Consider the following 22,146-nt stretch of genomic DNA (forward strand, 5'->3'; position numbering starts at 1 on the left):
TCATACAAACTATAGAGGCAGCTGATTATATATAGAGGATATTACACGAGTGTCTTTTCATATTGAATTTATTAAACAAGTTAAATAAAATAATAAAATGCGAGGCTCTGCCAAGCATTTTATCAATTTTATTCAACGAGTTTAATAAATTCAATGTGGAAAGTCACAAATGTAATATTCTTTTTATCACATTTTAACCTTTCCTGTTGGAACATCAAAAATTCTACTTTCTTTTACTATTATAAACAAGTCAATTTGACCGAGTCTTCTACAGTATAAATGACGTCAACGTCAAAGCTTCATTACACTAGTGTATTATCATTTTTATTTAATGGCTTTATTACACTCCCGCGACGTCAAACATGTGATAAATTCAGTTAACTCCTATTTTATTTTAAAGTCAACCCTGTAGATGGGGCTGACTATAATCATAAAATTTAGATAAAGATCCCTTTGAAGAATAGAATGCAACTTAGCAAAAAAAGTAGCAGACCTCGGGGTTGATTAGGTTTTGTTCATGATAGGTAATGGAAAATGCAACACCCCTCATAGCTCCTAGCACCAGCTTAAGCGAACTTTAAGACACAGAAATTGCCAGTGTACAGGAACATATACCAATGATGAATCCAAGTACTTAATTTAAGCTCTTACATTTTTCAGAGTTTGTTCATTTAAGGGTAACATGGTGTAATAGCCATATTTCATATCTTGTAACTGGATGGTAATATTTAAATGAAATTTGGTCACTTTAAAGACATTCAAAATGAAAAACGTTTCACAGAGAGATTTTTCAAATTTTATCATTTTTTAGGGAGATAATCAGTATGGAAGTTAATATTCCTGCCTATGGGAAATATATGATTTCTTTGATTATGAAAATTTGAACTTAAGTTTAGAGAAAATTTTGCTGTAGAAAGCTGCATTATATGATTCTGATACAAATATCAAAAAGAAATCTAAAATTCACTTGGAAATTTTAAAGCTTAATTATCAAGTTGTATGTACCATTTTGGTGAAATTGAGGCCTATTACACCATGTTATCCTTAATTTATAGCATTCAAAATTTTACCTAAAATTTCTGATCTAGTTGCTTTAATGAAAAGGCTAAAAGGAAATTACTTCAGAAGATTAAATAATTCAGTGTAAGAGTTTGATAAATTTTGAAGTGCTTGTTAGGTTTTTCTATTAGATGATTGTAACAAATGGCTTATTGGTAGCAAAAATGACTCGTGTGGTGGGTCTATGTCAATGTGGTTGTTTTGAAATAGATTGTCTATATATGACTGCTGTTTTGAGAACTTGTTATTAATGGCATAAAAAAGGTTTGTCGCATTCTCCTGAAGACTTTGATACATTTAAAGAGTTTGTATACAATTTTTTTTGTTGTTGCTGAATTGTGCCCGAAGCGTAACGGTTTAGTGTACTGGATGTATTATTAAGTTGCGTCTTCCTGGTCAACTTTAGTTTGAATCTCAGACTGCTAGAGAGTGTCAGCCAAACTTAGATATAGAGAAATCGTTTAAAGTATTTGAATATGTGGAGATATTACAAATATTATTTGCCGTTGAAGGTTAGCATTTTCTAAATTGTATTTTTTTGTTTATATTGAAACAGGAATTTAAGAAATTTAGAAATTTTAGGCACTGACCTACATTATGGAATTACAACAAAAGAAATTAAACTTTTAGATATCAGGTAATTATTGCTTCATTTCTTTAGAAGGCTGTGAAACTTAGTCACAGACAGGTTAAAATGTTATGGAAACACATGAGAATTAGTTGTTTTCACTAAATTTTCCATTCAAACTTCAAAAGTGTTTGTAACTTAGGGCTGGGACAATTTCAAAATTTTGAAACTGGTTAATCATTTGTTTGAAATCGAATCAAACCTGTTAATCAGCCGCTGAAAATGCTGTTTTCTTTCCTGTCGACCATCACATAAGGTTCTTCAAGCAGCTGACTTAATTCATTAGAAACTTACCGACTTTATGGTTGCTGTGTGACAATTAATAATTTTTAAGTCATATTTTAGTGTATTTTATTTTAGATATATCAAGACATGCAAAACTGAGACTAGATTATGTTCAGTTGATGTGATTTATGGGAAATATACTGTGGATCTATGTACTGGTCAAAGAAATGTATACCATCCAGCTGGCTTACGGAAGGTCGGTGGTTCTACCCAGGTGCCCGCTCGTGATGAACGGAGGGGCACCTGGGGTCTTCCTCCACCATTAAAGCTGGAAAGTCGCCATATGACCTATCATGTGTCGGTGCGACGTTAAATCAAACAAAACAAAACAAAAGAAATGTATAAAGATAAAGTACAACTTGTGATGTTTATTTTTGATAGCAAATTACCCGTTTTGCAAAATTGAAACCGGTTTCACAAAGTAATCGAATCGGATCCAATTAACCAAGTAATTGTTCCAGTCCTATTTGTAACAGGGAACTTGAGAGAAACTGCCATAATTATAAATCTTTACATTTAATGGTCGTTAGGAATGTATTCCTTGGTGGTGTCTAGGTTACAGATGTGGGGAAAGGTTTTATTGCAGAGGCGGCCTGGGTTCAATTCCCGACACAGGCATATTTTTAAAAAAAAATTATTTTGCATTTTTATACGCCTGTCTCTGAAAAGCACACAACATCAACATTATAACCTTTATAATACATAACTGATTATATAGACGGGCGTATTTTGTGACAGTCTGGCACCTCTGTTTAAGATATTAACAGAAACAAAACCTCATGTTTCAATGTTCATAATATGACCAAACTTCAGTTTTAAAGAAAAACAATTTTGTAGCCAAAATCTGGAGGTCAGTACCTTTCATAAATTAAGACAAACTGTTATAAGAACTTTTAATTTTCTTTTGCGTGTTTTCAGAAGGTGTCAAATTAAAATGAAAAATTTACCTAGTATTGGGAATAAGCAGTTAGATCCGAACAAAAAAAAGACTGATCCAAAATTATACGGTCAAAATGATATGATTATGTATTGTTTTATCGCTGAAATGAGTAAAACCTCTTTGGATTAAAGGCAGTGACATGATTTCCTTTATTTGCCAATAGAAAATAGCAATTCTGTCAACGAGATGGTTTCTTAACTCTAGCTTCAGCTTAAATTTTAAAGTCAGAATTCATCAATGATGGACATTTTGTCCATAATGGTGTTGTGGACCATTTATTTATGATTGGTCACTGCTGGGATGATAGATGAGTATATCGTCAATGTAACACCAGTCTGATTCTGTATGATATATTATATCTTTAAGACGCCCAGCACATATTTGTGCGATCATGCCAGGCATATATATGTTTTTGACAACACATAAAATGGCGTCACTCGACCTTCAGCTACTTTCGGAAGTAAAGAAAATGAAAGTAAAAATGCAAAACTTGAAAACGAAAGCCATATTTTGATTCATGGGTAGTCAGGGGTCATGTGCAGGGGTCACCCTGTCTAAATGTATGCACATGGATTCTTTATTATTTTTTTTTGCTATTGTGGAGTCAATTTTCAGCATTTTCTAACAGATTGAAATTACCTGATTAGTACTACATTTCAGCCTTTTATCTACAAAAAGCTCGGAATAAACACAAATCCCACAGGGGTTCATAACAGACCAAGGGTACATTGATGATTTTGGAACTTCATCAAATCGCTCGAAAGGTCATTTTTGATGTTGTTTGAGAGTGTCAGTATATGCCTCGGATGTACGATATAACCATATTTGAGAGCTGCAGACCTAGACATTTCAGAAATATTTTCAAAATAAATTTTGTGTAATGAATGTTGATTCTACGGAAGCGTGAAAGGGAAATCAGACGCTAAACGTACGTCACACGCTATTTTACACATAGGCGATTTCGAGATACATGTTGATGTGTATGCAGCTATTTAAATTATGAGTAACTGACGTCCATGTATGTTTTTACTACAGTGATTAAAAGATTTAAATTACATTTTTCCCCGTTTAATTTTTAGAGAATTTATAATCGTAAAATACATAAAAAAATCGAATTATCATCAACAAAAATGACGAAAAATGTAACGTTACGCGTAACAAGATGTTAGTACGGCAGTCGGTTTTTTGACGATAAATCTGTCAATTTTAAAGATATCTGGACAAAATAACCAGCAGACGACATTGAATTTTGCCACGCATCATTCAATGCGTTTATTTTACGTCATTTACCTATTTACTCGCTTTAACAAAACCTTGACGGCTTTTCCTACAAGCGTTACGCTCGTCATCCTGGTGCGTATTTATTCAATTATACTGTAATAATTTATCGGAAAAAATACCAAAACTTATACTATCATAAAATGCATACATTAACAATTATGTACATGTTTAAATCAATAATCAATAACAAGTATTAAACGACTACGGTATATTTAAAAAAATTACATACTGAAAATGTTACGTCAAAAAGTCCAGTTTCCCCATTTTATGCGAGTTATTATTGAAAGTTGGCATTGATCTTTATAGATGGCTAAAAGTGCATTGTATGAACTTTCTAAAGATATCTGACTTATCTTGTTAGTATAAAACTTTCATGAACCATCATTCTGTGAAAAAATTACATCGTTTACAGTAAAGCTGCAAATATTAGATTGCGTAACGTTACGTCATATAATTTCACTTTGCTGTACATAAAAACGCAACGTTTTTGATGATTTTATTAGCTCGTTTTCCATTAAATAACTTTAATGTATTTGGTTCATTTTACAAATTTGTGACGCATATTATAGATTGTTATTATCTTTCTTCTATATTTTCAGTATCTTTGAAATAATTTATTCTGAACATTGTGCCTAGAAGTAAACTTAAAGTATGAACGTCTCATCTATGATAATTTGAACAAATCACTTTTACATTTAAATCTAAGGTCCAGTCCAAAAAAATAATGTTCTGTAAGAAAATTGTACTGGACCTATAAAGAAAGAAAATTGCATGGCAAGTGTCATTTTATTTGATGTACCACGAAAATGGAAGTATTTTTAAATTACTTTCTCAACGAATTTATATTACATATTCCTACAGACCTACCATCTATGAACTAATCAAATGTTCTGTTTCGCGTTTATTTTTTCATAAAAACCAGTGTTTTAAGTGGTAATTTACAGGTCTATATGAATGCATTACATTCGAGGCATTGTAATACCGTGATAAAATTAAGGCGATCAGTTAGCCTACGAAGTTTAAATAAAGTAATACTTTTTAGCTACACTTAAGTTAGGACAATTTCATTTTGCATTTTCGCTCGGTGTCGATTTTACATGATTTTATCATATCATATATGCATATGCATATATGTATCATAATTATACAGCTTTTAAAAGTAGAACAGTCACTCTTGGATACTTTTCTAATATAGTAAATCAAAGAGGGGAAAATATACTTTTATGTTCTAAAGAGCACACAAAAAGAATAAAAATCATTAGGCACAGTCATGGTGTCTTAATTGATAAATTTCAAATGAAAAGAAGTCTGCTTCGTCCGCAGTCCCTCACTCACATGGTCACACAATAACTGCTCCCTCGCTCCGTCACGTAGGTCATTTTGCTGGTTTTTGATGTTATACAGCAGTAATTCGGTCAAAAATATGCTTCCGCAGTGTAGCTTAGTCGTAAAGATCCCTAATAAATGAAGTTTTTTTTTCATTTTAGCGCATTTGCGCGTAATCCCGGGAAAAAAAAGATACCTTTCATTATTGTTTTTTTTTTCTTTTTAATTTTTTATTACCCCAAAAACGAAAGTACGGTGTTTATTCTGCAGATCGCTTTCTGAAATGCGGCAATATGAGGGTACTTATCTTCAGTTGACTTGTATTCCACTGCAAACTTATCAACACCCTTTTTTCTTTTTTGTTTTCTTAAAGCATATTCATGAATGTCTTTTTGGAAATAGGTCTATAACGGAGTGAAAAACTAGAACTGTATCAAAAAGGACCTGAAGCAGCTGAATTGTATATTAAATTTCTTTCATAAGTATATAACCTACTAGATTAATGTATGTTTTGGCATACTTATCTTTATATATCATTCCATTGTTGTATATTTCGTTTGCTAATATAAAATTCGAAAAAGTTCGTACACAGCTTAGTGTCCGAATTTTAACTATAGTCGTCCAATTTTTAGTGTTTCGTTTTTTTCGCTCTATTTTTCCGGAATAAATGTGCAAATTGTGTATTATTTACTGCGGTAATAATAATAGGTATAAATGAATATAGTCTTACATAACAAATAATGAAACGCAACATTTAATCGACCATTCAATCCATCCGCGTGTCTTTTTGCAGTCGAATAGCCGATGAGTATGCAAGAATTCATGACGAGTTGGTAATTATTTACTCGATCATTCATTTAGTCAGCCTAAAAGATTTGTTTCTTCAGTATGTCCGTTTATCTGTCTGTCTTACTAGAGATTATGTCGGTCAGTATCTATACGTAGTTGATATACAAATGTTATGAATTTTGTCAATGATTACTCTATCTTATTGATATTTACACAAATGAAGTGTGATACCCCCTCCCCACATCCCCCACCCCACCCTTATCTGAGCATTGCGTAGAGGCGAGAGTGGTACCGCCAAAAGAAAAAAAAAGCACAGAAACAAACGGCCACTTGAACAGAAACGTGAACGCTAGATGCAGAACTGTGACTAGTATCGGATGTGAAGTTTCAAGGTTTTCCGCACAAATATAAAATATAAAAGCTGATTTGACATTTTGATGCTTTACATGTATTTTGAATAGATATAAAGAAATCATCAAACGTTGATACCGAACTATGTTTTTTTCCTGCTTATAATACGCGTTCTTTAATAAAGACAAAATTTAATCGATAACGCCGTTATTTATTAATTTATTATGATAGTGCACACAATGTCTATAGATCTATGTAAGTTTGTCCAAAGCACTGAGATTATTAAACTTTTTTTTGACATTTTATTTCATTTTGAGCACGAAACATTTTTCATTTGTAGTGTCGCACATGATGTGAATAAAAAAGGTATTATTTAAACGGTACTTAAGCTGGTTGAGAACTGGTTATAGGGCCTAAATAATTTCTTTATGAAATAATAACTTGCCAATCGTTGTTTAACGTAGGATAACACATCTTTTGATTTCGTATGCATAAGAATATATGAGCCGCGCCACGAGAAAAACAAACATAGTGCGGTTGCAACCAGCATGGATCCAGACCAGCCTGCGCATCAGGATCCATTCTGTTCGCTAACAGTTTCTCTAATTTCAATAGGCCTTGAGAGCGAAGAGTATGGATCCCGACCAGACTGAGCGGAGGTGCAGGCTGGTCTGGATCAATGCTGGTCGCAAACGCACTATGCTGGTTTTCTCATGGCACAGCTCATACTGAGTGATATATTGTTTCGCATAAGAAGGAAAAATTAGGGTTATTCTATGATAAATCACACTTGCGAATTTGTTATTTCGATTCTAACAAGACATACTAGTATTAACAGTGTTAGAAAAAAATGGTAATTATACCCCCACCAAACATGTTTGAGAGGGGTATATAGGAGTCAGTTTTGTCGCGTCCCGTCGCGTCCCGTCCCGTCCCGTCCCGTCGCGTCCCGAAATCTATTATCTCAGTTATTACCAAATGGATTTGATTCAGACTTAAAATACATGTTCCACCTTATCACCCACATCATGTGACACAAGGTGCATAACTCCTGACACCAAGTTTTCATGAATTATGTCCCCTTTTACTTAGAATTTAGGGTTAATTTTGCTGTATTTTCACTCTATCTCAGTTATTACTAAATGGATTTGATTCAGACTTAAAATAGATGTTCCACCTCATCACCCACATCATGTGACTCAAGGTGCATAACTCTGACACCAATTTTTTTTATGAATTATGCCCCTTTTTACTTAGAATTTAAGGTTGATTTTGATGTATTTTCACTATATCTCAGTTACTACTGAATGGATTTGATTCAAACTTAAAATAGATGTTCCACCTCATCACCCACATCATGTGACACAAGGTGCATAACTCTGACACCAAGTTTTCATGAATTATGTCCCCTTTTACTTAGAATTTAAGGTTAATTTTGTTGTATTTTCACTATATCTCAGTTGTTACTAAATGGATTTGATTCAAACTTGAAATAGTTGTTCCACCTCATCACCTACATCATGTGACATAAGGTGCTTAACTCTGACATAAATTTTTTATGAATTATGTCCCCTTTTACTTTAAATTTAAGGTTGATTTTGATGTATTTTCACTATATCTCAGTTATTACAAAATGGATTTGATTCAAACTTAAAATAGATGTTCCACCTCATCACCCACATCATGTGACACAAGGTGCATAACTCTGACACCAATTTTTTATGAATTATGCCCCTTTTTACTTAGAATTTAAGGTTAATTTTTATGTATTTTCACTATATCTCAGTTACTACTGAATGGATTTGATTCAGACTTAAAATAGATGTTCCACCTCATCACCCACATCCTGTGACACAAGGTGCATAACTCTGACACTAATTTTTCTTGAATTGTGTCCCCTTTTACCTAGAATTTAAGGTTAATTTTGATGTATTTTCACTATATCTCATTCTGATTGGCTTAGAGCCAAAGGGAAGTAACCTTTTTTTAACTTTTGTATGGAGTTTCTTCCCCTTAAATTCCAGGAATTAGTCTATTTTTAGAAATCCTATTTTTAGATTTTCAATATTTTAGGTATTTTTCTAACTTTTTTATTATAAGTCCTATGTAAAACGTAAATACATTTTTCTGTGGTAACATGGGTCGGTAAGACACTTTTTTGTATTCACTTGTAGTGTGTCTCTAATATTAGAGATTTAATATATTTACTAGTATTACTATACTAGTATTATACTAGTATTACTTACATGTGGAAGCCCAGGATGAAGTACTCCAAAGACTAAGTATTTTTAAGATTTCTTATGGTTGCCATTCTTCTGTGACAAGACCGTATGGTGGGGGTATGAGTCACTCCTGTGACAGTTCTAGTTACGTTTTACGACCGTGCTACGCACCTGGATCGGAAGACGTCACTGCACGCGTAGGATTATCGCAAAATAACCGTTGTCTGATTTTTTTCTATTTGTAGGGTTATTTGTTGGTCGTGTTAGAATTAAATTTTTGGTGATGTTTTAAACAAAAGTCAGAGTACAAAACTGAATTTAGCATGAAAAAAGTTTTAAATCCACAGGACCTGTTATATTCTTAAATGCATAAAAAATTTCTAAAATTAACTGCTTTACGGTTTAATGAAAATATTTTCCTGCGACAACACTGCCTCTTTGTGGGTTATAATCATCCTGATCACTGTTGATGCTAGGTTAACGTCCGGAGGTTGATATAAATGTTTGCGATCAACACAGTACATGATAAAATTAATTGCAGTTTAAAATGCATATATATTTAATTTGAAGAAACGGGCGGTAATTAATGATAAAAAACAATACTGATAATAACAATGTGTTCAAAGCAATAACTGTAAATTACGATACCATTAAAGAATATGCAGATTTATCTCAACGCTATTTATTTTCTCAATTAGTAATTTGTACGTCAAATTGACGTCAAAATGACGTTACGCATTTGTGCAAAATAGCGTGCAACGTACGTAAAGCGTTTTAATACGTTAAAATTGTGGAAAGGATATGGCAAGTGAAAACATTTATACTCTGTTAGTGAGTGGCTGACATTAAACACTGAATTAGACCTGTATCTGCTGCACAATTCGGATTTGCTTGATCTTTGCTGCAGAATAGTCAACAGAAAGTCAAAATTTCACCCGAAGGGTGAGCATATAGTTGCCGCTTTGTCCTTCCGTTTGTCCCTCCGTCTGTCCTGTTACACATTTGTCTGGAGTATAACTTGAAAAGTATTAATTACATTTGATTGAGACTTAACATAATCATAGAGGTCATGGAGACAAAGTTCAAAGATTCATAATTCTACCTTACCTAGTTTTTGAATTATCTCCCTTTATTATACAAACTAAGGCTTGTCCGGAGCATTACTTGAAAAGTATTAATGGCCTTTTATTGAAACTTCACAAAATGATAGAGGCTATTGAGACAAAGTGTAGTGTCAAAGAACCATAACTCTACTTTACATAGTTTTTTAATTATCTCCCTTTATTATTCAAAATAAGGCTTGTCTAGAGCATTGCATAAAAGTATTAATGGCCTTTCATTGAAACTTCACAAAATGATAGAGGCCATTAACGAAAAGAAAAGTGCAGTGTCAAAGAATCATAACTCTATTTCACCTAGTTTTTGAATTATCTCCCTTTATTATACAAACTAAGGCTTGTCCGGAGCATTACTTGAAAAGTGTTAATGGCATTTCATTGAAACTTCACAAAATGATAGAGGTCATTGACGGGAAGTGCAGTACCTAGTTTTTTTTTTAATTATCTCCCTTTAAACAATTTTCTTTTCTTTTTTAATTATTTCAATTTTTTTGGTTTCTAATACGTTATTTCTCATATTGGGACAAGCACATGCGTCGTGGAGCATCATTCGGTTTTACCGATTCCTTGTTTTTCATGCTGTATGATTAACATTGTGCTGGTTCCAAATTTTACAGGATGAATACAGAAGAAATCCAAATCAGGATCAACAGTTACGGAGCCTGGCTCAGAACCATGGCAGACATATGGAATATTTGAACAAGAGAAATCTTGATTTAGAAAAACAAAGAGAAGGTATGTCAGAAAATATATGTCTTGATTAATCTCATAATTAATTCAGACTACATTTTTAGCTCATCTGATTTTTTGAAAAAGAATGATGAGTTATTGTCTTCACTTGATCGGCGTCGGCATTGCCAGGTTAAGTTTTATGTTTAGGTCAGCTTTTCTCCTAAACTATCAAAGCTATTGCTTTGAAACTTGCAACATTTGTTCACCATCATAAGCTGACCCTGTACAGCAAGAAACGTAACTCCATCCAGCTTTTTGCAATATTTATGGCCCCTTTTGTACTTAGAAAATATCAGATTTCTTGGTTAAGTTTTATGTTTAGATCAATTTTCCTAAACTATCAAAGCTATTGCTTTGAAACTTGCAACACTTGTTCAACATCATAAGCTGACCCTATATATCAAGAAACATAACTCCATCCAGCTTTTTGCAAGAATTATTGCCCCTTTTAGACTTAGAAAATCAGTTTTCATGGTTAAGTTTTATGTTTAGGTCAGCTTTTCTTCAAACTATCAAAGCTATTGCTTTAAAACTTGCAATACTTGTTTACCATCATAAGCTGACCCTGTACAGCAAGAAACATAACTCGGCCCTGCTTTTTGCAAGATTTATGGCTCCTTTTGGACTTAGAAAATATCAGATTTCTTGGTTAAATTTTATGTTTAGGTCAACCTTTTCTCTTAAAATATCAACGCTATTGCTTTGAAACTTGCAACACTTGTTCACCATCATAAGCTGACCCTGTACATCAAGAAACATAACTCCATCCTGCTTTTGCAATAATTATTGCCCCTTTTGGACTTAGAAAATCAGTTGTCTTGGTTGAGTATTTTGTTTAAGTCAGCTTTTCTCATACACTATCAAAGCTATTGCTTTAAAACTTGCAACAGTTTTTCACCATCATAAGTGGACGCTGTGCGTCAAGAAACATAACTCTATTCTGCTTTTTGCAAGAATGATGGTTTGTTTACATTATATAATCTTTTTAGTATAGTTTTGGTAATTTGTCATTGTCTTTCACTCAGAATTTTTATGCCCCCGAAGGGAGGCATATAGTTTTTGAACCGTCTGTCAGTCTGTCTGTCGGTCTGTCAGTCTGTCGGTCTGTCAGTCTGTCCGCAATTTTCGTGTCCGGTCCATATCTTTGTCATCGATTGATGGATTTTCAAATAACTTGGCATGAATGTGTACCACAGTAAGACGACGTGTTGCGCGCAAGACCCAGGTCCGTAGCTCAAAGGTCAAGGTCACACTTAGACGTTAAAGGATAGTGCATTGATGGGCGTGTCCGGTCCATATCTTTGTCATCGATGGATGGATTTTCAAATAACTTGGCATGAATGTGTACCACAGTAAGACGACGTGTCGCGTGCAAGACCCAGGTCCGTAGCTCAAAGGTCAAGGGCACACTTAGACGTTAAAGGATAGTGCATTGATGGGCGTGTCCGGTCCATATCTTTGTCATCCATGGATGGATTTTCAAATAACTTGGCATGAATGTGTACCACAGTAAGACGACATGTCGTGCGCAAGACCCAGGTCCGTAGCTCAAAGGTCAAGGTCACACTTAGATGTTAAAGGATAGTGCATTGATGGGCGTGTCCGGTCCATATCTTTGTCATCCATGGATGGATTTTTAAATAACTTGGCATGAATGTGTACCACGGTAAGACGACGTGTCGCACGCAAGACTCAGGTCCGTAGCTCAAAGGTCAAGGTCACACTTAGACGTTAAAGGTCATTTTTCATGATAGTGCATTGATGGGCGTGTCCTGTCCATATCTTTGTCATTCATGCATGGATTTTAAAATAACTACGCATGAATGTGTGACACAGTAAGACGACGTGTCGCGTGCAAGACCCAGCTCCGTAGGTCAAAGGTCCTAAACTCTAACATCGGCCATAACTATTCATTCAAAGTGCCATCGGGGGCATGTGTCATCCTATGGAGACAGCTCTTGTTTCACAAGTTTTAGACACTTCCCGTCCCTAGATTTGCCACTATAATGCCACCTTTTTCAATGGTGGAGTATTTAGACAATTTTCCACCAAAATGCCACCTAAAATGCCACCAAAATGGTGAAAAAATGAACAGGACAGTGGCAAACCTGTTGTCCACTAAATTCCACCTCTTTCCACTTGTGTCACACTTTTAGGTGGCAATAAGTGGAGTATTTAGCAGTTTTACACCATATGCCACCATTATGGTGGAAATTTGTTTGCCACTTAATTCCACCATAGCCACCTTCATGGTGGCAGTAAGTGGAGTATTTAGACACATTACCACTAAAATGCCACCATTATGGTGTAAAAATATTTTCCACTAAACGCCACTTACTTCCACCAATTGCCACTAACAGGTGGCAGTAAGCAGACAAATTTCACCAAAATGCCACTATGGTGGCTGTCCTACTTTCACTAAATGCCACCAAATAGCTGGCATAGTAGGAAAATACGTGGCAACTAGTGGAAATCGGCTTGCACCTGCTGAATCTGAAAAAAATCAGTAAGTGAAGCAAAATCAAATTATATTAATATATTTTTTATTTTTATGAAAATCAAAGATCTTCACAAGAATCACAAAAGATCTGAACACGAGGATCAGGATGTTGTCAATGCAGTCTTATTTTTTCATATTCCAGGATGGCTTAAGTAGATGGCGAATGACTCTCCAAATTTCACTCCTTTGGATGTAAGGCCATTTTTCCAGCACACAATCTGTAACAGCAAACCATACAATGTCATCTATTAATAGATTATTTTTTAACATTCTGAATAATTTTGCAGAAAATTGTAAATTTCCTCTAGAAAATGTATGAAATCAAAAGACTAAACTGTAACTCACTGACATAACAAAGAACTCTACAAACTTAATCTATGTCAAATACTGTGAAATCATTTAAATTCACTGGCATGAAATTTCAAGCAAACATAAAAAGGACTGTTTCGCGCGGGCTTTAATTTGCACATTTTCAATTTATAAATGAAAAAATAAATTAAAAAATAATAACAGCGCGGTCTTAAATTCACGCATCGGTTCTAGCGCGAAATACGCGAAAATTCGTCCTACACGAATAAAAATGATTTCACAGTAATATGCAACATCTTTATTATAACTGTGAGAAGTTTCATCAAAATCTACATTGTAGAAAAAATTCTATTCACTCAAACTGTTACATTGTTTTGTGGAAAATCTGCATCTTGAATCAATAATAACTTGAGAATTGATGAAAGATGTGGAAGCACCATTGCTCTAAGGTGATTTACACCTTGTGTCAAATTTCATGAATTATTTATCAATGGAATTACTTGTTATGTAGGAATTTATGGATTGAAAAACAATTAAAGGGCAATAACTTTGGTTATGAAGTGATCCTGATGGAAATTGCACATGCAATGCTGTCCTGTAGTGATCTACATTTTGTAAAGTTTCATGAAGATCCATCAATAGATGCAGGAAAAATCCTATTTTTTTACCAAATCAAGGGGAATACTTCTTTTACTACGTAAATAATTGAGCAGTGTTAAGCAGTGTTAATGAGCTTATTATAATTACATGAGGTTTAGTGATTCTATAGACAAGCTATAAAAATATTTTTCCAATTACAAGCATTTTCAGTTAATCCAACGGACAGATAAAAAAGAAAGGACAACGCCAAAAATAATATCCATCCACCTTTGGCAAAAGGTAATAATAGCACTTGGGTTTTTCATCACATTTATAATTAATTTAAATTTATCATATTATATGCAGGAATTTCTATTATTGGTGTATTTCTTTAAAAATTAAGAGTTATTTTAAACATTAGCTTTTATAAATACATATGATATTTACCTGATTCAAAATTTATCTTGATATGTTTCTTTTATGCAGTAATAAGCTGTATGCTGCTCAGGTATACAGTCCGGCAGGCAGATCATGTCACCAAGTTGCACTTTTTTCACAGAAGGTACCTGGTATGAACAGTTTAAAGTACATATTGTATCCTAAGTGCTAATCAATAATGTAAATAATTACAAAATGATACAATTTTTACAAACAGTGTTATAAACATGACTGAGCTATATTCCAGAAAATATATCTGGGATTTATCCATCTGCCAATCTTCCTAAGACATAAAAGGAGATTTGTTGACTTAAATTCAAAGCAGTTTGGTAAATGTTGTTTCAAATTCAAGTATTTGTTAAGAGTAAGTAATTAAGACAATGTTAAAGACAGTAATAATTAAAAAAAATAAAAGTATAATATTGTTACCTCTCACAATGTGTTTCCAGTTTCTCCAGGCTGACTCATCAAATGCCAGATTTCAAAATTTGGTATTACTACACAGATAATTTGATTCCACATACACTTTCTTGGTCAGCTAAAGAAGGTGTCAAGTCCTTAAGTTGAAAAGCTATTGTAAAAACATCCTTTTTATAAACACTTCTTTTTTTTTCAATTAATGAAGAGAAAAGGCAAGAACTATTTCTTTGCATCTGACCTGATGTTTGCCTGCATATATTAATCTTAACTGACCCAAATACCACCTGGGATTGTTTCTACACACTTGTGTGGGAGCTTGTAACTTGATCTATCATTAATCTTATCTTTAACCAACTTTCACTCATGCAGAAATAATACACTGCAGACACATTTAAAAATGATCTTTTCAGATTCAGCTTGTACAGCCAATTTCCACTAGTTGCCACCTATTTTCCACCTTTTTCTGTCTTTCATTGAATAAAATGCAAAGATATAATAAGTAATAAATATTCTGTCTCAAATTTTCTGTATACCACTCTGAATATTATTTTTGTCCAGCTAGAGTCAGCATAGACTTATTCTCATTTTAATGAAACCCTTTGAAGAAGGAGCCTGGGTATACTGTTTTGCAGATGTTGGTCAGTCTGTCGGTCATTTGGTATGTAGACCAATCGGTTTCCAGATGATAACTCAAGAACGCTTGGGCCTTAGATCATGAAACTTTTATGTAGGTTGGTCATGACCAGCAGTGACCTTATTGATTGGAGGCCAGTAGGTCAAGGTCAAAATCACAGTGACCTGGAACAGTTAAAACAGTTTCCAGATGATAACTCTAGTACTCTTGAGCCTAGGATCATGAAAGTAAATGGGAAGGCTGAACATAGCTAGCAGATAACTCCTAAAGATTTTTAGTTCAGTAGGTCAAAGGTCAAGGTCACAGTGAGCTGGAACAGTTAAGCTGTTTCCAGATGTTAATTTGAGAACTCTTTGACCTAGGATCATGAAACTAAATAGGGAGGTTGATCATGAACGGCAGACGACCCTACTGATTTTGAGGTCAGACGATGGTCAAGGTCTAGGTTACATTGACCCAGAACACTAGAACTTTTTTTGCCCAATAACTAGAGAATGCTTTTGTCTAAGATCACATTGATACAGAAGTCACTTATGACTGGTAAATGACCCATAATTATTGGTTTAAAGGTAGTACAGCAAATGTCCAGTGCACAGTGACCAAGTGATTTCTGTTTCTTGTACAGTTACTGAATGCATCAAGGGGCAGGGAGCATTTTGTGTTCTATGAGCTGTTGTCAATGTGGAGTTTTAGCAAAGTCAGGTTCCCTGTCAATTAGGCCTGAAGTTTGAAGGTTAGCATTATACCTTGATTCCGACCTGAGTCCATGTGAAGATTTATGTACAGGGTAATCCAATGTCTTACAGTTCTCTTTTAAATCAAACATCACAAAAATTTCTAAGTTTTTTTTCCACCTATTCGCCACCAAGAAAATTTGCTAAGTCCCTATTTTCCACTAAACGCCACTCAATTTCCACCATAAAAAAAAGCTATGTTCTACTTTCCACCAATTTACACCTTTCTGCCACCATAAAGAAAAACTATGTTCAAATTTACACCTAATGCCACCTAAATGCCACCAAAATAAAGTGGCTTTTGGTGGCAATTTCACCACTTAGGTGGAAAAAAGAGCTGAATTACACCAAACGCCAACTAATGCCACCTATTTACACCAACTGCCACCCTTTTTTTATGGAAATAAGTGGCAATGAGTGGCATTAGGTGGCAAATCTAGGGACGGGTTGCTAGTCTTGGATTTTGAGTTTATTAAAAGACAGAAGAAAGTTCAGTATAGGCTCTTTCAAAGTGTTGAAAGTAGACTAATCTTTTACTGTTCTCTATTGAATTTATTTAGCTGCGGAGACTTTTGATATAAACACTCCCAAAATCAGTGCAAGAGTTTTTTGCAATTAGCTATCATTTCACTCTGAACAAAATCTGTATAGATGAATCTGCATTTTTAGCTCGACTTTACGAAGTATGGAGAGCTATCCTACTCAACCCGGCGTCGGTGACCTTCCGCGTCCGCACTTTGGTTAAAGTTTTGATGCACTTTCACTTTATCTCAGTTATTACTTAATGGATTTGATTAAAACTTAAAATAGTTGTTCCACATCATCACCCACATCATATGACACAAGGGTCATAACTCTTGCATCAATATCTCATCAATTATCCCCCCTTTTTACTTAGAATTTCAGGTTAAAGTTTTGGTGCACTTTCACTTTATCTAAGTTATTACTTAATGGATTTGATTCAGACTTAAAATAGTTGTTCCACATCATCACTCACATCATATGACAAAAGGTGCATAACTCTGGCACCAATTTTTCATGAATTATGCCCCCTTGTTACTTAGAATTTTATGTTATTTTTGATGCCTTTTCATTGTATCTGTGTTATTTCACAAAGGATTTGATTCAAACTTCAGATAATTGTTCATCATCACTACCTGCATCATTTGACACAAGGGGCATAACTGTGACACCTGTATTTTATGATTTATCTGCCTTTTGTACTTAAAATTTCAGGTTCAAATATTGATGCACTTCCACTTTATCTCTCTTATTACTTGATGGATTTGCTTCAGACTTAAAAAGAAATAGTTGTTCCTCATCATCACCCACATCATATGGCATAAGGGTCATAACAATAGCACCAATATTTTATGAATTATCCCCCTTTATACTTAGAATTTCAGGTTAATTTGGTGCACTTTCAATGAATATCTGACTTATTACTAAATGGATTTGATTCAAACTTAAAATAGTTGTTCTACCTTACCAGCCACATCATATGGCACAAGTTGCATAACTCTGGACCAATATTTCATGTATTATGCCCCCTTTTTACTTAGAATCTTATGTTAATTTTGATGCATTTTCCCTAAATCTAAGTTATTAGAAAATGGATTTAATTCAGACTTGAAGTAGTTGTTCCACATCATCACTCACATCATATGACACAAGGTGCATAACTCTTGCACAAATATTATATGAATTATGCTGCCTTTTAGCTTAGAATTATGTACATTGTATTTTGATACACTTTATCTTTACCTCTCTTATTACTTAATATTTTTGACACAGACTCAAGCTATTATGCAATATCTTCATCCACCATTGGAGTCATTAAACACTCCAGTGACAGCTCCAGTTTCCTCAGATGTGGCCAGTTTCACTATCCAGCATAGAAATAGTCGAGTGCGCTGTCTCCTGTGACAGCTCTAGTTATCGTACCATCTCTAAATTTAGGGTCCATTTTTGCTAACAAGCTTAGTACATATATAGCTTTCTTGGAGACTGATGTACGGTATGTGTTCTGGTCACTGAGGTCAAGGTCAAGGTTACTGTTACTAAAATTAGATATTTTCTGCTCAATAACTTCAGTAAGGAAAAGGGCATTGCAGTCATACTTGGAAGTGTTGAATTCAGGAAATTTTGATAGGTCAGATGATCAGGTTTTCCAAAACTCGACATCCCAAAGGTCAAAGGTGTTATCCTCCTATAGATCTCAAAGATTTGATCCTCTCAGTGGTCAAAGATTCAATCCTCTCAGAGATCAAAGATTCTGTCTTCCCAGAGGTCAAAGATTCGATCCTCCCAGAGGTAAAAAATTCTATCCTACTTGAGGTCAAAGATTCAATCATCCTAGGTTTGATTCTTCCAGAAGTCAAAAAATCAATCTTCCCAGAGGTCTAAGATTCGATCATCTCGGAGGTCAAATATTCTATCCTCCAAGTGGTCAAAGATTGTATCCTCCCAGAGGTCATAGATACGATCCTCCCAGAGGTCAAAGATTGTATCCTCCCAGGGGTCAAAGATTAGATCCTCCCAGAGGTAAAAGGTTCTATCTTCCCAGAGGTCAAAGGTTCTATCCTCCCAGATATCAAAGATTCTTTCCTCCCAGAGATCAAAAGTTCTATCCTCTCAGAAATCAAAGATTCTATCCTCCCAGAGGTCAAAGATTCGATTCTCCAAGGTATGATTCTCCCAGAGGTCAAAAATCAGATCCTCCCAGAGGTCAGCCTTTTCATCCTCCAAAAGGCCAAAGCTTTAATCTTTCTAGAGGTCATAGGTTTAATCTTCTGGTTGAACATTGCATCTGGAGCATAAACTTTTGAGTTTAGTATAGGAAAAGTCACAAGTATAGAATTCTGGTTCAGTTAGATAACTACCTGAACATTCCTGAACTGTTACAATAAATATGAAATTTATACGGGTTTGCTTCTTACAGGGTTGCAAAAATATTTATATAGTCAGTTTTTAGCTCACCTGAGTCAAAGGCTCATGGTGAGGTTTTGTGACCGCTCAATGTTCATTGTTCGTTGTCCCTTGTGTGTAGTGTGTTGTCAATTGTCCATCATTCGTCCGTCAATTTTTTTCTAAAAAAATTTTCTTCTTGAAAACCACTGGACAGAATTACATAAAACTTCACAGAAATGATCCTTGGTTGGTCCCCTTCTAAAATTGTTTAAAGGATTGAATTTCCAGCAGAACTCTGGTTGCCATGGCAACCAAAAGGAAAAATTTTAAAAATCTTCCTGTCCAAAACTGCAAGTCATAGAGCCTTGATATTTGACATGTAACATCATGTAATGGTCCTCTGTGAAGATTATTCAAATTATGTTTCTGGGGTGAAAAGAGGCCCGCCCGGGGGGTCCCAAGTTTTACATAGACTTGTATAGGAAAATCTTTTAAAAATCTTCATGTCTAAAACCACAAGACCTAGGCCTTTGATATTTGGTATGTAATATTGCCTTGAGGTCCTCTACCAAATTTGTTCAAATTTTTACCCTGGGATGAAAAGAGGACTTGCCCTGGGGGTCTGAAATTTAACATAGACTTATATAGGGAAAAAAATCTTCTTGTCTGAAAGTTCAAGGCATAGGCCTTTGGTATTTGGTACGTAGCATTGCCTAATGGACTTCTAACAAGATTGTTCAAATTATTCTGCTAGGGGGAAAAGAGGCCCCGCCCTGGGGACCACTTGTTATACAAGTTATATAGGAATAAAGACTTCAAAAATTATCAGATCATAATTACCCAATGACCCCAAGTGATTAGGGGTCACCTGACTGTGACCTTGACCTACTGACCTACTTTCTTGTTTTTTAAGATACAGCCTTGAAATTTGGGTGACATATACAGTTTAGCACACCGATCTTAAAACTGACTTTCAGTGACCATGAATATGACCTGCTGACCTACTTTCTAATATTTTAGCATCAGTTTGCCATTTTAAACATGTGGCTCATATTACTCAGGTGAGTAATTCAGGGTCATCGTGACCCTCTTGTTAAATTTTGATAATATTAAATAATTTAAATGATGGCATAATTTCCGAAAATATGTTATTTTCATTGTATTAAATTCATAATGATTTACAGATATAAGAAAACAGCTGGAGAATCTGGGTCGTAGAACCGTTGTGCCACCACAAGACAACACGGCAGATTTGTTAAGAGAATTACGTGAGCAGGAAATCAGAAATCAGAGAGCACTTGATGACCTTAAACGACAGTTACATGATCTCCATGGAAACCAGAAAGTCAATGTCATGTAAGTGCTTTATAACTCTAGCCTTTTATTTAGTGCATAATCTAACTTCATGAAAATGGAATTTGTGCTTGTTGTCATAGTATTTTGTTCTTCAGTATAGAAGCTTTTCAACAGTCTTGCATATTGTTTGTGTGGCTTCAAATTTAATGTATGTAGAATGATTTTAAAATACACCTGCCACTTCCTTACCTGAAATCTGTTTCATTTTTGGACAAATAAGGATGCACGAAATTTGTTTGAATATTTCTGTTTGGTAGTAGGTGATTTTGCCTTTGCGACCAGTGCAGATCAAGATTCATGCAGGCTGATGACTCTGCACTGTTGGCTATTCAGTCAGTAAATTTTCAATGAACACTTTCCTGAATAATAAATGGTACTGAACGATAGACCAGTCTATTTTAGAAATATAGCAGGGTAAAGGTTAACAGAAGCAGATTTAGTTTTGTTGGTGTAAAAATTAATATTTTTGGCTAGAATGTAGTTTTTCTTTGGGAATTACTGGTTTCCCAGTAGTTTCCAGACCGAAATCGCTATTTTTTGCCTGTAACTTCCAAACAAAACATAGTAGAAACATAAAATTTTCATAGAAAAACATCTTGGTTCTTCATTAACACCATGCAGAATTTGTATTACACTTGCGTTCATAAGACAAATGTAGATGGGGCCCCAAAGGGGGTAATTAATTCCATTGATATCTCAGTTAGTCCGAGTAGTTTTCTGGACCTTTCATTGCACAGTTGTAACCTTTCTCTAAAAGCAAACATTTCCGATTTCGTGACATATATTCAAAACTAAAACATAATTCTACGGCGAGATGATGTTTAGAAAAGAATATTTCAAGAATTTAAGAAATACTAGATTTATAATACGCTAATTATAGTTACGTCTTATTATGTTTGAATGACGTTTGCAACGTCACGCTAAAATGACGGGATGTATTGATCGAACTGGTAATATTACAAAAAAGAAATTTAAGAACTTTTAATACAATTAACAACTATTTTCTAAAAAAAAAAGCAAGACCGGTCTCAAAATTGGTAGTCTGACGCCTAGACCGCTCGGGCATGAACACTGATGCTAAAAATTTGATTGATAGACGGTATCGTAGGTAAATCCCTGTCTATTTTGGTTCCAATTTTTAATCGATGATTGAATGCTGTAGGTAAGTGAAAAGGTTGAATTTTTCTGACTTTCTTTGTTTTATTTTATTACTATCAGTATGTTTTTACTGTATCGTCTGTAAATGGGAGTGTTTACCTTCAAGGGGCCTCAATTTCTGCGCATGCGCACTGTAACTAGACTTCCCCTGCAGTTGACAATCTCTTGTGTAAACATTACATCGAAGTAAGTTAAAACAACCGGGATTTTCAATTAATAAATAAGTTCAGTAATGCTAGGTTTTTGCTGCTAGGTAAAGGCAACAAATGTATAGATAATATGATATTGTTACCCAGATGTTTTACTACGGCGTAAAGTCTATACAGCACGAAATGTGAAAGGTCCGGAAAACTACTTGGGTCCGGAAACTACTGGGA

The 22,146-nt window shown here is 34.6% G+C and overlaps 1 protein-coding gene across 15 annotated transcripts in view; it reads left to right on the top strand.

Annotated features, from left to right (window-relative positions):
* Positions 1-22,146, top strand: part of LOC123523797 (uncharacterized) — a 97,645-nt gene that overhangs the window by 43,057 nt on the left and 32,442 nt on the right. For all 15 annotated transcript variants that reach the window (XM_053539590.1, XM_053539594.1, XM_053539595.1 and 12 more), the window contains 2 exons: positions 10,617-10,734; positions 20,440-20,611. In XM_053539590.1, the coding sequence (XP_053395565.1) occupies positions 10,617-10,734; positions 20,440-20,611 (290 nt within the window). The remainder of the gene's footprint in view (positions 1-10,616; positions 10,735-20,439; positions 20,612-22,146) is intronic.

The sequence above is a fragment of the Mercenaria mercenaria genome, chromosome 3, assembly GCF_021730395.1.
Source record: "Mercenaria mercenaria strain notata chromosome 3, MADL_Memer_1, whole genome shotgun sequence".
Classification (NCBI taxonomy): domain Eukaryota; kingdom Metazoa; phylum Mollusca; class Bivalvia; order Venerida; family Veneridae; genus Mercenaria; species Mercenaria mercenaria.